Genomic DNA, 17,788 nt, shown 5'->3' on the forward strand with positions numbered 1-17,788 from the left:
TATATTCACATATTTTGCCATTTCTGATTAAAAATCCTTGAATCCTTACTTTGCAAATGTAAAAGGTAGAAGGAGTGCAGCAATGTAAACTTACCTGGATATGATTACATAGTAGTATCACTATGGTTACTAATAGTATAACTGTTAGCAGTATAACTTTTATTTCTAGTATGTTGAAAGGCAGTATGAGATGATGTTTCCTGAGAGGGAGACACTAGACAGAGCCTTCCTAGGAATAAATCCTATGGCCATTCACACTGAGGAAGGTATTTAATCTCTCTACATCCCAGTTACTTCATCAGTAAATGATTCCTTACTAATACCTATCTCATATAATTACCCTGAAGATTGAGTAAGTTAATCAGTGTAAAGCATTTAGAAGATATCTAGCAGATAATAAGTACTCAATAGATCTTGCTTTTTTTATTAATAAGACTTATTAGTAATAATGATAATTTTATTATATTAATAATGGAGGTACTAGAACCATAAGAAAAACGATTAAAGGATTTGAAGGGAAAATGAGAATGTGCAATTTCTTTACCACCAACTCTAACTACCATTTACTGGCTTTGAATATTCCTTTATTCATTTATTATTTGTTGACCATGTATTATGTGAAAGGTACCATGGGCAGTGCTGGGGATTCAGGTAATCCAACCACAGACAAGGGTGAGAAACAATTCTTCCAAAGAGTTAAATGCAATTTGATCCTTGTTATACTAAAGCTATTTATTAAATGACGTGGAATCCAAAAGCGAGATGAGTCATGGAAGCTTCACAAAGGAACAATGAGCTGACCCTTGAAATTGACTTCTTCAGGCAAGAAGGAGAAAGAGAAAGCATAGGAGAAGGTTCCCTAGGTAGAGAAGCAAACGTATTCAGACCTTATACGATGCAGACCAAGTAGAAAATAGGTTCACAGGCCAGGCGCGGTGGCTCAGCATGTAATCCCAGCACTTTGGGAGACCAAGGTGGGCAGATCACCTGAGGTCAGGAGTTCAAGACCACCCTGGCCAAAATGGTGAAACCCCATCTCTACCAAAAACACAAAAACTAGCCAGGCATGGTGGCAGGCACCTGTAATCCCAGCTACTCAGGAGGCTGAGACAGGAGAACCACTTGAACCCGGGAGGTGGAGGTTGCAGTGAACCAAGATCGTGCCACTGCACTCCAGCCTGGGCAACAAAGAACAAAACTCCATCGCAAGAGAAAAAAAATTAGAAAGAAAGAAAATAGGCTCACAGGGAGTCTTGAAAAGGTTTCCTGAATTCATGCAATAGAAATCTAGAAATTGAGCTTTTTAAAGCTTTTCTGTCAAACCCCCATCATAAAGGAAAGAAAAAAAGTATGAGGTTAGCTACAGAGATTCTGGAGTCACTTGAGTCAAATTGACGCTAAACTTGGGCAAGTTATATTTTATTTTAAATAGACTTACTTGCTAAGCCTTGGTTTCTTCATCTATGACAAGAGTTTTTATGAGAATTAACAGTGTTCAAAAAAGCTTGGTTATTATTATTTTCCTCGAAGACCAGAGGTGCCACTTTGAATGGACCACGATAATTATAAAATATCATAGGCAAAACAAGTATATGTTATATCTAGGAATAAAATGTGGCAAATACATCTATTTAAAATCAAATCTTGCATCCACATGTACTTTTTCTACTCCTTTCTTTTGAAGAATTTCAATCACCTTTGTCAAATAACACTCACTTTCTACTTGGATAAAGTAGAGTTTCTCTGAGAGGCTCTATTGCCACACTGGTGATGGAAGAAAAGTTTGTAGCCATCTCTGCTATAGTATTAATAAACCCCAAGGTAGAACCAGCCAATAACAATAATGCCACATAGGTTTCCACTGGTAAATTCTCCACAAGTAAAACCCGGTGGTAACCAAATACATAGTCCTAGGAAAGGACTTTCTTATCTCCCTTGTAAGCAGTAAAAACAGAAGGTAGCGATGCTTCCTTTAAGTTTCAAAGCACACCAAAAACTTTTCTTTAAAAAAAAATTCCATATTGTTATCCCATAAACATCTCAGATATCGAATGACATAATCACTATGCTCAATCAAACTAGTTAAAATCCTCAGCTGAGAAAATAGGGTGATTTTTACCTGGCCACATCCAGCCCCTCCTTCTCCCATTCCTATCTGCCACCTAGGTTGCTGTATCCATTCTTGCTATTACTGCTTGGTACAGGCTCCTATGAGTTTTGTTCTGATAAGTTACAATAACCTTCTAGTTGCTTGCTCTTTTATTCAGTTTTACTTTGCTCCAAAATGACACCAAATGAGTTTGCAATAGTTTCTGGAAGTGCTGATTCATTGATGATATGAAATCTTCTAGACCTAGCTTCAGTCAGTCCATCTCCATTCATCCTTGCCCAAGTGTGTAAACCAATAAGTGTGAACCCCTTGGTTCAGCCATACCAAACTGGGCATAACTCTTCAAACATACCACGTTCTGTACCTCTACGCCTCTTGACAAGCCATTCCTTCTGCCTTAAATAAAGTTCTCCTGGTTCTTCATCTACCAAACTGTTGCTACCTAATCTTCGTATCTCAGAACAAGGCTAACTCTTCTACAGGGCCTTCCTGATGCACCTATCCCATTTCAATGCTGCCCCATGCATGCCCTTGCAGCATGCTATGCACATTCCAAGGACAGCATTTATCACAGGATTCTGCACATGGTGATTTACTTGCTTGCTTGTTCCACCAGGCTTTATGCTCCCCAAGGACAGAGACTATAGCTCAAGAAACTCACTCATACCTACATTAATAGATATTCAATCAAAACCAATGGACTGCTTCCTAAAATGTATTCTATACCTTTTTATAAATATATGCTAAAGATATTTCACCTTAGGGTGACTCAGTCATCATTATGAACATTAATTTTGAAACAAAGCTATAACACAATGAATCTTTAGAGTATGAATAAATATTTTCCCTGCACAACATGCCCCCAGACTCTTGATTACTGTGCCTGATTTCTGTAAAGTTCTCTTGGCTCTCCGGCACGTTATTAGCTCTGAATCCTCATCATCACTGTACCTGTCTTTGGCAATTCAGTGCTCCCTTTATTTGACATTGCTAAAATTCCAAGCTGAAGAATCAGAAAAGGTGGGGGAACACTAAAATAATAGTAAACAGCCTCTAAATCAGGGCATGAAGTTTCACATGTAAGCCTGTAACAAAAACTTAACAGCTTTAAATGCACTGATTTTGGAATGCATATTTTAGCTGCTATGAGACCACTTTTTCCCTTAACGCTGGCCCTTCTGGAAGATGAACTCTAAATAAAGATTTCGATATTTCAAGAAAGGTCTAAAGGGAATAAAATAAAACTACAAAATATAAAGGAAAACCCCTCACCTTGGTTGAAACCTCAGCAATCAAATTCTGCTTATTTGGATCCACAAAATCCACAGGCTGACCTTCAAACTCAATCTTCCCAAGCACGGTACCCTATCAAATTAAAAAAATTAGACAGTTAAGAGGAAGCAACAATGAAGGTGTTGACAAGATAAACTCACAGGGACTTTAAGCAGCTGCTCCAAGATTTAGTTATCTTTATAACTACTCATAACCATCAGTGCAAGATCTTCATCTTCTCAAACTGAAAAGATTAAGTAATTGGCACATACATTCTGGAAAATACTCGTGGAAATACAATTAGTTATACTAGGGCTGACACCATTGCCTTATGTAAGCAAGGTCAAAAGGCATCAGAATTCAGATCTCCAGGTTCCAGGTTGATGTAAATTAGGATATTTAGTGGACTTACACTCTTCAGTGTATGTGACCTAAAGACATTTCGTGAGAGAGGCGGACAAAAATAAATCTACTGAGATGATAAGAAATCTAAAAATTGCAAAAAATAAAAATAAAAAGAACGGGAATTCATTCACTATGATAGTAATATTAACTCACAAAGAAGATGAAATGCAACCTAAGGCATATATTTCTAGAATGTACAATGAAATATTCACTGCTTTAGATTTCATGTCCAAGTGTCCCTAAGCGCCTGAACTTTAAAGAATGTTCAACCCTCTGTAAAGTTTTCACAAACTACCCTTGCTAACTTAAATATGAAAATGTTTTCTTTTTTCAGCTATATCTTGAGATTTACTTATTTGTTAGTAAGTCTGCTTTTACCTACTTAGGAAATTGGCATGGTACATTTAGTAATCAAGATTTTATTGAGGAGTGAAAATTCAAAATAATTCATTGCTTTACCCTTCTCTGATGAAATTATTGCATTGAAGGAAGTAGAATGAAGCTTTCATTTCACTTTTAAATGTATTCCTTGGGGGAGAAGTCACTTTTGGGGGTAAGTGAGTGTAAAACGTACCTGTGTGTCACATAGGCATGATGATTATTTTGGTGTTATTATTAAATTCAGACTGCTGCCTCTAAGTCTGGGAAAACTACCTAAAACCACCTTTCACTTACATAGTAGATTACTAAATTTCATGGTGGCCCTTAGTTACTTTTAGAATCCAAGTCACATAATCCCTTGCCTATATTTATGGATCCCTAATTTTGAAATTTGTTTTTCAGTTCTTCTTCCCGTTTTCTTAAAATATGCTATAAGAAATGCAATCTTACTTTTCAAACTAAGATTAATAGTAGTAAAAGCCATAATACACATTTTTAATATGAACCACCATCACTGATAAACAAATATGAGTCAATACTATTTTGTCTGTGCCCATCTATTCAGCCAATTTTGAAAACCTAACTGCCTATGATAAAAGGAGGGCTCATTCTAACCTAACATATCACATGAAAGACAAGTGTGGTCTTGAAAGTTTTCCTGAATCATTAGACTTGACTATATTTTGTTCAACCTGCCAATTCTGCCATCTGAATTGATTTTCCCAACAGTATTCCCTTCCCGCCCTCATAGCCTCATCATTGTTTACTGCTCTCACACATCATTAGGCTGAGAGAACACAAGAATCTCCCTGGGATATACAGTTTCACTAACACCTATTCTCAGGAAAATCATGATAGAGTGAATAAAATCAGAGGTGGAATAGAATGACTGTGTAAACTCTCACTGTCTTCCTTCTGGTTGTGGGCATTTGCCCATGTTTTTATTTTCAAAGCTGTTTTGTCTTTCTGTTTACAGAGAGCCTGTGTCAACACATATATTCTAACAAGAAATATACAACAAATTTTTTTGAAGAATGCTTTTCACATATGTACTTTTTTTTTTTTAACAGGGTCTTGCTGTGTTGCCCAGGCTGGAGTGCAGTGGCATGATCTTGGGTCACTGCAACTTCTGCCTCCCGAGTTCAACTGATTCTCCTGCCCCAACCTCCTGAGTAGCCAGGATTACAGGCATGCCCACCATACCTGGCTAATTTTTGTATTTTTAATAGGGACGGGTTTCACCACGTTGGTCAGGGTGGTCTTGAACTCCTGACCTCAAGTGATCTGCCTGCCTCAGCCTCCAAAAGTGCCGCGATTACAGGTGTGAGCCACCGCACCCAGCTCACATATGTAGTTTCAAATTGTATCATTTATCTTTTTCTTTTTATGTAATTATATTCAGTAAGAAAACTTTTAGTTGCATTTGGGAAATTTAGCTAACATTAGTGAAGTAATGTTTCTTTCTGACTTGGAATATGGATATTTCAAGTGAAGAAATAATAAACTCAGCCTCCTATAGCAAGAAGAAACAAGCAGAGAGTGATGAGGTATTCTCAGAGGAGGAGTCAGATGCTGTAGCAATCGGACATGAAAGCAAAAGATAACCTTCTCTTTTATCACCTTGGCCATTGATATGATCTCAACAAAGACTATATGATTGAAGTAACATATGAAGGGCTTATTTGGCACATTCATAAAAGATAATGCATTAATTTTACAGATAACTCTTGCACAAGGACAAAACAAATAACAGTAACAATGCTGTACACTTCCTGGACTGTATTTTTCAGTAGGTAGGTTTTTTTCTTCAGGCAAAATTGTTATGCAATTTGTTACCTTCTCTACTTGTTTCACTAAAATTCTATCACACAAGCTGAATTATAAATGCCTTGACTCGTTGGTATAATAAACACATAGTGGGCACTCAATAAACTGCCAGGTGAATTAATCTCAAATTCATTCAGTTAAAAACATACCAATCAAGTATTCAACCTTAAAAATTACGGTGAAAACAGTAAAGCAAAATAACAGAGACCCAGATAGCAGAAGCTGGCCAGATTCACTCCTTTACATATTAATGGATCCCTTAGGCACTGAGGGAAACACTCACCCACCTACACACACACACACACACACACACACACACACACACGAAGAAACACAGATTTGGCTAAAGATGATGATTATACCTTATCTCGAATTATTTTAGTCAGCATTCTTGTGTCCACTCCATAAATTGCAGGAATCTATAAGAAAAAAATTGTAGTGACAGTGAAATTGGAGGAAATTAAATCCAGCATATTGTTTTCAAGTTACAAACTTGGCCTCATCTATCTTCTTGAGCAGTAAATAATCTCTCCACTCTTTCTTTTCTCTGACCCAGGGTGACTGTGTTGTCAGGACACGGTAAATTGTTGCTGCAGTTAGGCATAAGACTCTTAATACCCAGGTCCTTTCTCAGTATAAAAAATGAGAAATTCTGAACATCAATCTTCTGCTACACTTCTGGTGCTTTTAACCCAGGATGTTAAATAAGTTAAATTACATTGGTGAACTTCATAAGCAATAATATGCAAATCCATGTTTTGAGCCAAGTGTTCCTGGCACAGAGTAGGCACTCAACACATTTTTCTGAAGGGCCATGTTGAGTAGTCATGTTGTACTAAAACATGATTGTCCTAATAGTCCATTAGGCAAGACCACCATTTGTTTTAAGTTTTTTTAACTAGGTTGGATAGAGACACGTGGTAAAATGAAAGAGTAATGAGTTAGGAATCAAGAAAACAGGTTCTATCCCACTGGAGGCTTTTTATTAAAACAAAATTTTTTTAAAGAGGTTAAAAAAAACCAAAAACATATTTTAGTTTTTTTTTTTAATCCCACTAATTATCTCAGAAATGTTTAAGCAATGTATTTGTTCTCACCTGTAAGTTGAAGGAGGTGAACTGGTTATTATCTTAGATTCTTTTCTACTCTACATGTCTGTGATCACGGAAGAAGATTCAAAGCACATTTAAAAACCAAACTTACAAGCCATTGCTTAGCTTACACTAAAACTCTTAGTTCTGACATAGAGAATCTATGAGAATAAGTGCCCTAAATAACAAAAGGGAAAGGGAAACCTTGGGGGCAGTGGGGGGAGGGGCAGTGGGGGGGGAAGGTGCGGGGAGAGAAGTGTCTCCTAAATGATGATTACAGAAATTAGCTGCCTCAATAATGAAGACAAATTCAGATAATGGTTGAGAAGAAAATGACGATGGCTCAGGATATGATATGGATGCCTTCTTCTCCCTTTTAACATTTAGAAAGAATGAGATCTAAAGACCCAGGATCAAGATTATTTTTATTTGTCAGAAAGAAGCAATGTTTAGCCCCCATAGACAGACACTCATTGGAGAGGCAGCACTTTCTCAGAATAAATTTCTGTCAATTACAGGCCCAGCAGTTGAACAAAAAGCAGCTACAGCAACACTGGAGATGAAGCTAAGTGAAGCGCATCCATTATCTTAAGTACTTCTAACATATAAACAAGGCATATGCTCTTATTTGATTGAAATTAATATTTAAGGCCCGACACGGTGGCTCACACATGTAATCCCAGCACTTTGGGAGGCTAAGGCAGGTGGATCACCTGAGGTCAGGAGCTCGAGATCAGCCTGGCCAACATGGTGAAACCCCGTCTGTACTAAAAATATAAAATATTAGCCGAGTGTGGTAGCAGGCACCTGTAGTCCCAGCTACCCAAGAGGCTGAAGCAGGAGAATAACTTGAGCCCGGGAGGGGGAGGTTGCAGTGAGCCGAGATGACACCATTGCACTCCAGCCTGGGCAACAAGAATGAAAGTCTGTCTCAAAAAAAGAAGAAAAGAAAAGAAAAGAAATTAATATTAACATTTAAACTTAAAGTGTAAGATAAAGTTTTATAACTCTTTTCTTATATTATTAATACTTCAAATGAAATTATATATAATTACAGGTCATAATGTTGAAGCCCAAAGACACTTGATGGTAATCTGCTCATACTCATAAGCATTAAAGACGAGCCAAGTATCGCATAAAATGATTATGTAACCTGCACAGAATTACACAACCACTTAACGGTAGAGCTGGTACTAAAACCCATGAAGCAAGTTCCACAACTGCATTCTAAATAAAGGGGTGAAGGAGAGTAAAAGACTCAATTACTAAGGAGAGAAGAAAATTCTAAAATTTTCTCTACCCGCCTTTCCCAAATGTGAAAAGCTACCAAGCATGTATGAGTGCCACCTAGTGGATAAACTGAAAATATGCGGTCATCAGCATTTGAGGAGGAATCCAGACATTTCAGCCTCTATATAGTAAGAGAAGGAATCCCTCTATGAAATGCAAATATTCCAAACTACATTATCTTCCTCTGTCTGCTTGGCACTTCTGAATCTGCAGGTACCTTCTCAATCTTCCTTCGGTGATGATAGATGCCCTATTTCATTTCTCACCTTTTCTTCCTGTAGCCATTGCCCTAAACTCTTGGTAGCCAGCCAGTGGTTGTAGTCCTTACTATAATCCAGCACCAGCAAACCTGCAACCTAGGAAGACAGGCAGTCATTTTAAAGAGGTTATCACAGAATATTAGCCAACTCTTGTGAGTCAGTTTGCATTTTGAAAGTTTTATGATATTCACTGACATTTTAAAAACAAGAAGAGGCAAAAAAAAAAAAAAAAAAATCCACACTCTTTTTTTAAAATACGTAATTGCTGCCTTAATTATCATGGGAGAGAGCAAGCTTACCTGGCTTGATAAATCCTGAGACTAGACTAGGTCCCCTTTCTTGACGCTCATGGCATATATCAAGAATTTAATTAATAATTACTGGTTTAATGCATATGATGAGCAAAATCATTTTGAATTTACATTTAAATGAGAGGAAAAATTAATGGAAAATTGTGAGAAATAGTAAAAACTAAGTTAAATGATCAGTTAAAGTTATTCAAAAATGGAATGGTGAAAAAATAGTATCAAGTTTGGAATAAAATTCTTGAATTGTTTATATGATATACATTCCTAAGATAGTTTCCAAAGTTACCTTGATTAGGAAATCTTAATATGTTTACTTTTAGACTGATATAAAAGCTATCTTTAAATCATCCCCTCGAGGCTAAGATTAAAAAGCAAATAATTGATGCAGAATGGATTACCAAACTCCTTTTAAAAGGTGATTTCTCCCAATTCTTTTATAGCATAGTTGTTATTTGAACATATGACAACATTTTTTTCAAGTTAAGCCAAGTTTCATCCAATGCATTAAAATTCAAAGTGCCCTGAGAAATGAAACTCAAAATACTGCCAAGTTAAAGATTATTCTCATATACCTAGGAATAGATTGAACACATGAGCTTAATGATTTGTGCTACCACATTCAGGAAGAAACTTTGACCATCCTAATTCTTAAAAATAAGTTAACTATACTCCCTTAGATTGAGACTTTTTAAATGGCCATGACTGGTACTACCTTGATTCCATCAGACTCCAAATATTTGCTAAGTCCCAGTTCATCCAGAGCAGTAGTATCAGGAGCTCCACCATTCCCAATAATGGGGTTGACCATTGTGAGAATCTGTCCCTTGTAGGCAGGGTCAGTAATAGCTTCTGGGTACCTGGGTAAACATGCCAAAAAATTATCAACAAATAATGTGTGTAACTACAAAGCTATAATTTGCATACATGCTGTGAATTATTTAACCCTTGAAAATGAGAAGAATTTGAGATTAAAATCCAACAAGAATATCTCTAGATTTTAGCAAACCTAGGGAAATTTTATGACAGAATATAAAAACTGATGCCATGATATGATTGATACAAAGAAAAACCCGACTCATGAATATTAAGGTATATTTTCATATAAGTTTTATTTCCTCAATTTCTTTAAATTTTTTAATTCCTTTAAAAATCCCTTCCTAGCATCTTAATTTTTAAAATATCACTGCTCTGTTTGAAGTTTGCAGATACTCTCAAGATTTCCCTGGCCTACCAAATATCATTGAGCCCAAACTGATATTTACTGTTGAGGGCTGCCAATTTCACCAAGATAGAAACCATCAAAAAATTGAAAAGTCTCTTTTCATATTTTTTAGGATACTAAAGATTATCCTGATTGTGTTAGTGATAGTTGCATGAGTATATATATCATTAAAATTCAACGAATATTTAGAATAAGTGAGGTAATTTATATGAAAGAATAACTCAATAAAGTGGATTTTAAAATATTTTAATTTTAGGAAGAAGCATATAAGTTTGGGAGTTATTATCTGCTTAGAAAAAAATTAATCTCACAGACTTGACTTGAGGCATTTCTGACTTCTAAGTTAAAAGATGCCAACAAACTAATTTAAAGTACTGATATGGAATTAGGAAGGAATGCAGGAGGGCTATATTTTAATGTTAGGGTGAGGGGGAAAATACAAATATATTGTATGTGTGTGCATATACATATCATATGTGTGTGTATATATGCACACACACATGTTTCTTATTTATTTATTTATTTATTTTTTAAAGAAAGAAAAAGAATAAAGAAGAGGGGGAAAAAGGAAGAGAAAGAGAGAGAGAGAATGGGAGTATTGCTTTCTTGCCCAGGCTAGAATGCAGTTTAGTAATGGGTATTGAAAACCTCTTTTATACCAATAATTATACTTGATGTAAACAGGAAGGAATAAGGGAAGAAAATAACAAACAAGCAGCCAACCAATATTTCATTTAAACCTATGAAATGCTATGCGATTACTGAGGAGTGATTTACTTCCAATTATATAGTCACCTTTGGAATAGGTGTGAGGTGGTAATGTATGTTTTATGTATTTGAAGTGGAGAGTTCTATAGATGTTTATTAAGTTTACTTGTTCTGGGTCTGAGTTCAAGTCCTGGATGTCCTTGTTAATTTTCTGTCTTGTTGATCTATAAAATCGTTAGCTCTTCTTGTTACATTGATCCTTTTGCCGTTATGTAATGTCCTTCTTTGCCTCTTTTGCTCTTTGTTACTTTAAAGTCTACTTTATCAGAGGCGAGAATTGCATCTCCTGCTTTTTATTTGTTTATTTTTACTCTCTGATTGGTTGATAAATCTTCCTCCTTCTCTTTGAGTCTTTGTGTATCGTTGCATGTGAGATGGGTCTGGATACAACATAGCAATGGGTTTTGGCTTTTTATCCAATTAGAATATATATAACTTTAATACTAGCATTTGATGCTAGCTGGCTGTTTTGCCCATTAGTTAGTGTGAATTTTTCGTTGTGTTAATGTTCTTTTCTTTTTGATATATTTTTGGAAAGGCTGATATTGGTTGTTCCTTTATATGTATAGTGCTTCTTTCAGAAGCTCTTGTAAAGCAGGCCTGGTGGTGGTGAACTCTCTAAGTACTTGTTTGTTCGCAAAGGATTTAATTTTTCCTTCGATTATAACGCTTAGTTTGGCTGGATAGGAAATTCTGGGTTGAAAGTTCTTTCCTTTAAGGATGTTAAATATTGGTCCCCACTCTTTTTCTGGCTTGTAGGGTTTCTGCTGAGAGATCTGCTGTAAGTCTGATAGGTTTCCCTTTATGGGTAACCTGACCTTTCTCTCTGGCTGCCCTTAGTATTTTCTCCTTCATTTCAACCCTAATAAATCTGGCGATTATGTGCCTTGGGGTTGGTCTTCTTGAAGAATATCTTTGTGGTGTTCTCTGTATTACCTGGAGTTGAATATTACCCTGCCTTGCCAGGTTGGGAAAATTTTCCTGAATGATATCCTGAAGAGTATTTTCCAACTTGGATTCATTCTCTTCATCACATTCAGGTACACCTATCAAACGTAAATTAGGTCTTTTCACATAGTCCCATATTTCCTGGAGACTTTGCTCATTCCTTTTCATCCTTTTTTCTCCAATCTTGTCTTCTCGTTTTATTTCACTGAGCTGGTTCTCGACTTCTGATGTCCTTTCTTCTACTTGATCAATTCGACTGTTTAAACTTGTGCATGCTTCGCGAAGTTCTCGTGTTGTGTTTTTCACCTCCATCAATTCACTTATATTCCTCTCTAAATTGTCCATTCTCGTTAACATTTCATCAAACCTTTTTTCAAGGTTCTTAGTTTCGTTGCATTGGGTTAGAACAAGTTCTTTTAATTCACAGAAGTTTCTTATCACCCACGTTTTGAAGCCTGCTTCTGTTATTGGAACACACTCATAATCTATTAAGCCTTGTTCCGTTACTGATGAGGAATTGTGATCCCCTGTAGAGGGAGAGGCATTCTGATTTTGAGTATTCTCTACCTTTTTATGCTGATTTCTTCCCTTCATTATATATTTATCCGTCTGTTGTCTTTGTAATTACCGACTTTCTAACTAGGTCTCCGAGCAGACGTCCAACTTGTTGATTCCCAGCACCGAAATCTGAGCAGTCCACTGCGCCGGTCAAAATAGCGGTGTTAAGATTGATGGTGCTTTTCTGCCCGGGAATCTCCGGACTCTGCACCAAAAACTGGCGTGCTAAGGCACCAGCAAAACCGCCGCGCCGGCCACAAGAGTCACCCTGGCGACATGTGGAGCTCCTCTGCTGGGAATCTCCTGGTCCGTGAGCAACAAATATTCGTCTGAAAGTGTGGCGTCCTCTCGTTCTCTGCGCTTTCACTGGGAGCTAGGAGCCCGAGCTGCTAGTGATCAGCCATCTTGGATCTCTCTCTCTTCTTATTCTTAAGAAAAAGGAAAAGATTATTTCCATAAATGCCAGGAGCTATCTACACTTTTTTCCATGTCCTGGAATATATTGCAATTGAGGGATTTTTTTCTGCTCTCTTCCATGTTCATTTTCTGCAAAATGAGTTAAGCCAAATCTTTTTTGTGGATTACAACTCAAAGTGAATTTAGGTGCTCAGGAGGACAGAATCAACGACTTTGAAACCAAAAAAGTTCAACCCAGGCAGTAATCAACATAAATTCTTCAACACCATCCAGACGAATGCCTACCAGAACTAACTTTGTCAACAGAATACTTAGTCTTTCTGCTCCGGAATCCCTAATGTGACTCAAGGGCTGTGATATTTATCCACAGCTTCCATCAGCTAATTTCTCAGATGTCTCTTATCTGTCAGGAACTGATAATTTTTTAACCAAGGCTTGTCCACAATATAAATGCATTGGTTGAAGATGAAAAACAAAATAACCCCTTTAATTATCAACCACCTTACTGAGTGAGGCACGTAATGAATGAAAGCAGCATTTCTCAATGGAAAATAGGGTGTGTAGATTAATCTTATAAATGAATGTCTTTTCCTTCATCAAAAGAAAAATCTCTAATTAATTTGATTTTACTTCTCTTTCTTCTTTCTTTCCATAAAAGAACTGGCCATTTCCTTTAAACATATGCTTACAATACTCTTCAGTAAATGAATAAATACACTTTGTCCTAGAGAATTACAGTGTTGAGAGCAAATTAATCCATCAACTCCTGTTTGACTTTTGTGATGTGACAAGATTTATTACCTGTAATCTATCACAGAGAAGAAAACTCTAGTGCCCTTCATCATTCTGATCTATATTAAACAGTTGTTTGTTGGCAGGTATATTAACACAGCTAGTAATTAGTGCTGTCGAAAAGCTTAAATAATTGCCTGGTGAAGCAAAACTTTGCAAACAGTTTTCAAACACAGTAATTCAATGTTCTCACCAGTGGAACTATTTAGAAACCCATCTAATATTCTTCATTTCACACAGGGAGGCAAGAGTTTAAGGAAGAATATAAATTCATAATATAATGTAAGCTTGGTCAATTAGTATCTTCAGTATCAGTGAACCTAACGCCCCCTTGTCTTTATGAGGCTAACTTGAATTTCTCTAAAGAATTTATCAAATATTTCACAGAATACTAGTTGGATTGAATCTGTATTGGAAATCTCTTCAAAGAATCTAGTTACGTTTTCAAGATACACAATTATTTAAGTCCCCAGCTGTAAATTAGTATCTAATCCAGCCCCCTCACTTTGTATATGAAGAAACTAGAACTCAGAAAGCTTAAATGATGTTTCCAATATTATATAATTAGTTATCCTTAAAATTGAGACTAGAACTTCAGCCTCTTGATTCCCAGGTGAACAAGTATTTATTAACTAGGTAAGACCAGCCACTTAATTTCTGTAGCAACTCTCATTTTCATTGCTGTACATGTTAGCAGATATTAAATACTAAGGTGGGTCACAGTGGATAATTACTGAAAATATTAGATCTACACACCTGTTTTCTCATTATTTTAAGATAATAAATGTATCTGTTATTTCACCTTTCTTACTAGAGTGCAAAATTATATAAAATACCCAAAGACTTTCTTATCTCCTTATAGTATTTCATATCAGATGTACAAAATTGATTATTTCTTAATGAAATGGCACTAGAATGTACTATCTATTCTTTTCCTTGCTCCAATTTTCACCTTAAATAGATCCATACCTCCTTTTACAGAAACCATTTGGTAATCTCACATAACCTGTGTCCTCACAATCTAAGTTTCTAGAATTAATTTTTTCCTTTTTATCCAGGGGACTAACAGCATGCCCATGTTGTCTTTCATTTATAGTAGTAGGAAGTTCATGTCTAACTTTCTTTCAAAGATGGCTTCAGAAGGCTATGTACAAGGCACAGTGCAACTTCAGGACCAATGTAGTCTTATTATGATGCAGTAATTTCAACTTACCACCATGAGTAAGATTATCCAGTTATTTCTCCACATAGAAGAAGAATAAAGGCTTGGAAAAACCTTACTCACCCTCCCAGGCCAGTATTAAAAACCACTTCACCAGCAACAGAGGATGGATGCCCAAAGGAGTAACCTTTCATCTTAGTTCCATCTTCCAGGACAATGTGTGCTGTCTGTGCCTGAAAACACAGTTACATGAATCTTAGCAGAATTCACAATACAAAACACACAAAAATATTCCAAAGGTAAGATACACAAATATATTGTATAAAGGCACAGTATATTTAATGAAACCATGCTGCACGTATTTGCAGTTGCTTTCCTATTACTTGTCACTTTTCTTCAAATATATGGCTCTTGTAACTGGCAGGTGTTTTGTTTTGTTTTCTTGAAAGAGGAACTGAAGCATGCAGATACATTGCCTATTCTAAGTTTACTTGTAGAGTTGTTGAAAAACCAGAAATACTTCAATTTTGCTGATATGTTATGTGTCTATCTTTTTCTCTTTAACATTCCCTATAGCTTTGCTTAAGAATAGCTTTAAGGAAAGTTCATGAGTTTGCAAAAACATTGTGAATTGCACTATATAGCTCTTCATCACTGAAATTTAGAAGGAATCGTCAAGATTATAGATCAAATTGTGTTTGGCAGAGCTTTTGTGTTTGATGGAGTTGTCCCAAGGGTTGCCCTCTCCATGCCAGAATTATGTTCATGAGGAAGCTCAAACTTTATCACTCTCTTAATACTGACACAAAAGCAAGCACTGTAGAACATTCCAGAAGTATATTGTATTTTGCTTTTCATTAGAGTTAGTTCTATCCATGTCTAATTCCTTCTCTATACTATGACATTTGGAATTAGATGACTTTGCCATACTAATCCTTGAGCCAGCATCTACCAAATTCTTGGCTACCAAATTCTTAGCTAAGAAGAGGGATAATTGGAGAAACATATAAGAAGAAGACACTCTTATAAATACTCTAAAGTCCATTGCTGAAACCATTTAAATCTAACTCTCAATTTCCATAAAATTCAGGGGAGAGAGGAATGTTTTCAACTACACTTTGGGAGGCAAAATGTAGACTCCCTAAGAAACTCTATAGGACAAACCAGTTAGAACATAGTTTTAAAAAATTAAACTATAAGGAAAAACATATCTGCATAATTGAGGAAATTTGAATAATAAATTGATATTTGATTATATTAAGTATAATTTTTTAAGATTGATCCTCTTAGAATTGTAGTTATATTTGTAAGTAATCACCTTTTAAAAGATATATACTATAATAGTCAAGGATAAAATAGTGTGATATCTGAGATTAGCTTCAAAGTAATCAAGAGTTAGGGGGATGGATAGAGATACAGATGAAAGAAGTTTGACTTGAATTTCTTGAAGTGAGGAAGATCATTGTGCTATTCTTTCTGCAAGGTTCGAATGTAGTCATTAGAGACAAAAACGTACTAATTCTTTATTTTACTTCCCTTACAGTTTTACGACTGAGGCCAAAGTGCCTAATTCTTTTAAATCTTGCCACCCCACCTCTACTCCCATAACACATACACATACACACATATACACATACACATACACACATATACACATACACATATATACACATACACATACACACACATACACATACACATATATACACATACACATACACACACATGCACACAAACTTTAGTAGGCAGCAGGAGCTCCATAAATGATTTCTAGATCTTTGTTTCTATGCTCCTCTTGCTTTGTAACATGCACTCAACTTTTCCAATGTTAAAATGAAGAAAGCCTGTTATTTTTCTATAATAATTCTCCCTGTAAACATAAGATGCCTCTTTTAGATCCAAAACACCCGTCATTAGAATAGTCATATTCTTCAACTTAAAATAATGTCTTATTACCTTTAAACCAACATACTATGTTCCTACATCTTGTTTAGATGTAAGTGTGCATACATGTTAACTTACACACAAAACTATGTTAGTGTTTTCCATTAAAATTGATAGGATATGTTTAACATGTTCCTCTCAACAGGTAATTTTATTAGTTTTTTTAAATCAGAAGTGCAATATATGAATTTCAAGTTTGTATTTTGAGAAAGATTGAACAGTGTGCTGTCGTGCACATTTTATGTGTGTTTGTATATGTGTGAGTGAGTATATTCATGTGTTCCTGGGCAAGATTAACCAAAAGAATTTTGTCCCTTATTTGGCTTATCAAATTATCTTTGAATTAGTTTTATCTATCTCCTTTGACCAAGTATTTGAAATCTCAAATTTGACACTTTAAATAGTTGGAGTTTGTCTTCATTAATTAATTAATTAATTTTCATGAGTGATTAATCAGACTTCTATGGAAGAGATGGTCTTAACCCACAAGTCTGAATTCTGCTTCTGTATCCAGGAAATCAACTTTGCATGTTACATCTGATAACATGCTTTTCTGATTCTAAATTTTGTTTTAATTTGTCAATTTTTGTCTAATTACAATTCAAGACAGAAGTTTAAGATTTCAGGAAATAAGAGTGATAGTGTATTTTTGAAGATTAATATAGGCTATTCAAATATCTCTGCTAATGAGTTTGAATACAAGTGTGTTTATTAGGAAAACTCCCCAGGTAACTCTGATGTGTTTTATTAGGTGAAACCTTTGGTCTAAGTAATGAAAATTTGCCTTCGAAAAATATTTTCTACTAGAAATACTGTTTTTTGTTCTTGAGGAAATCATTTGCAACCTTTATCTTTTACCAAATGAAAGGAAAAAGAAAAAATTAGATAATATGTAACTAAAACAACTGTATTTAGTTGCTAAATTTGGATGTAAACTGTAAATTTCAATTATTTTCTATGTATCAGTTTATCTATGCTACTCTGAGCCATGCTTGCTTAAAATATTACCTTTGTTTATATTTTTATTTTGCTT

General features: G+C 35.6%; 1 protein-coding gene across 3 annotated transcripts in view; it reads right to left on the bottom strand.

Moving 5' to 3' along the window:
* Positions 1 to 17,788, bottom strand: part of CPS1 (carbamoyl-phosphate synthase 1) — a 155,689-nt gene that overhangs the window by 91,251 nt on the left and 46,650 nt on the right. For all 3 annotated transcript variants that reach the window (XM_064373038.1, XM_021667019.2, XM_021667021.2), the window contains 5 exons: positions 14,935 to 15,044; positions 9,657 to 9,801; positions 8,643 to 8,732; positions 6,358 to 6,414; positions 3,383 to 3,475 (listed from right to left, as the gene is read on the bottom strand). In XM_064373038.1, coding sequence (XP_064229108.1) covers positions 3,383 to 3,475; positions 6,358 to 6,414; positions 8,643 to 8,732; positions 9,657 to 9,801; positions 14,935 to 15,044 — 495 coding nt within the window. The remainder of the gene's footprint in view (positions 1 to 3,382; positions 3,476 to 6,357; positions 6,415 to 8,642; positions 8,733 to 9,656; positions 9,802 to 14,934; positions 15,045 to 17,788) is intronic.

Source organism: Aotus nancymaae, unplaced genomic scaffold, assembly GCF_030222135.1.
Source record: "Aotus nancymaae isolate 86718 unplaced genomic scaffold, 86718_ANA_hifiasm-v0.15.2.pri h1tg000008l, whole genome shotgun sequence".
Taxonomy (NCBI): Eukaryota; Metazoa; Chordata; class Mammalia; order Primates; family Aotidae; genus Aotus; species Aotus nancymaae.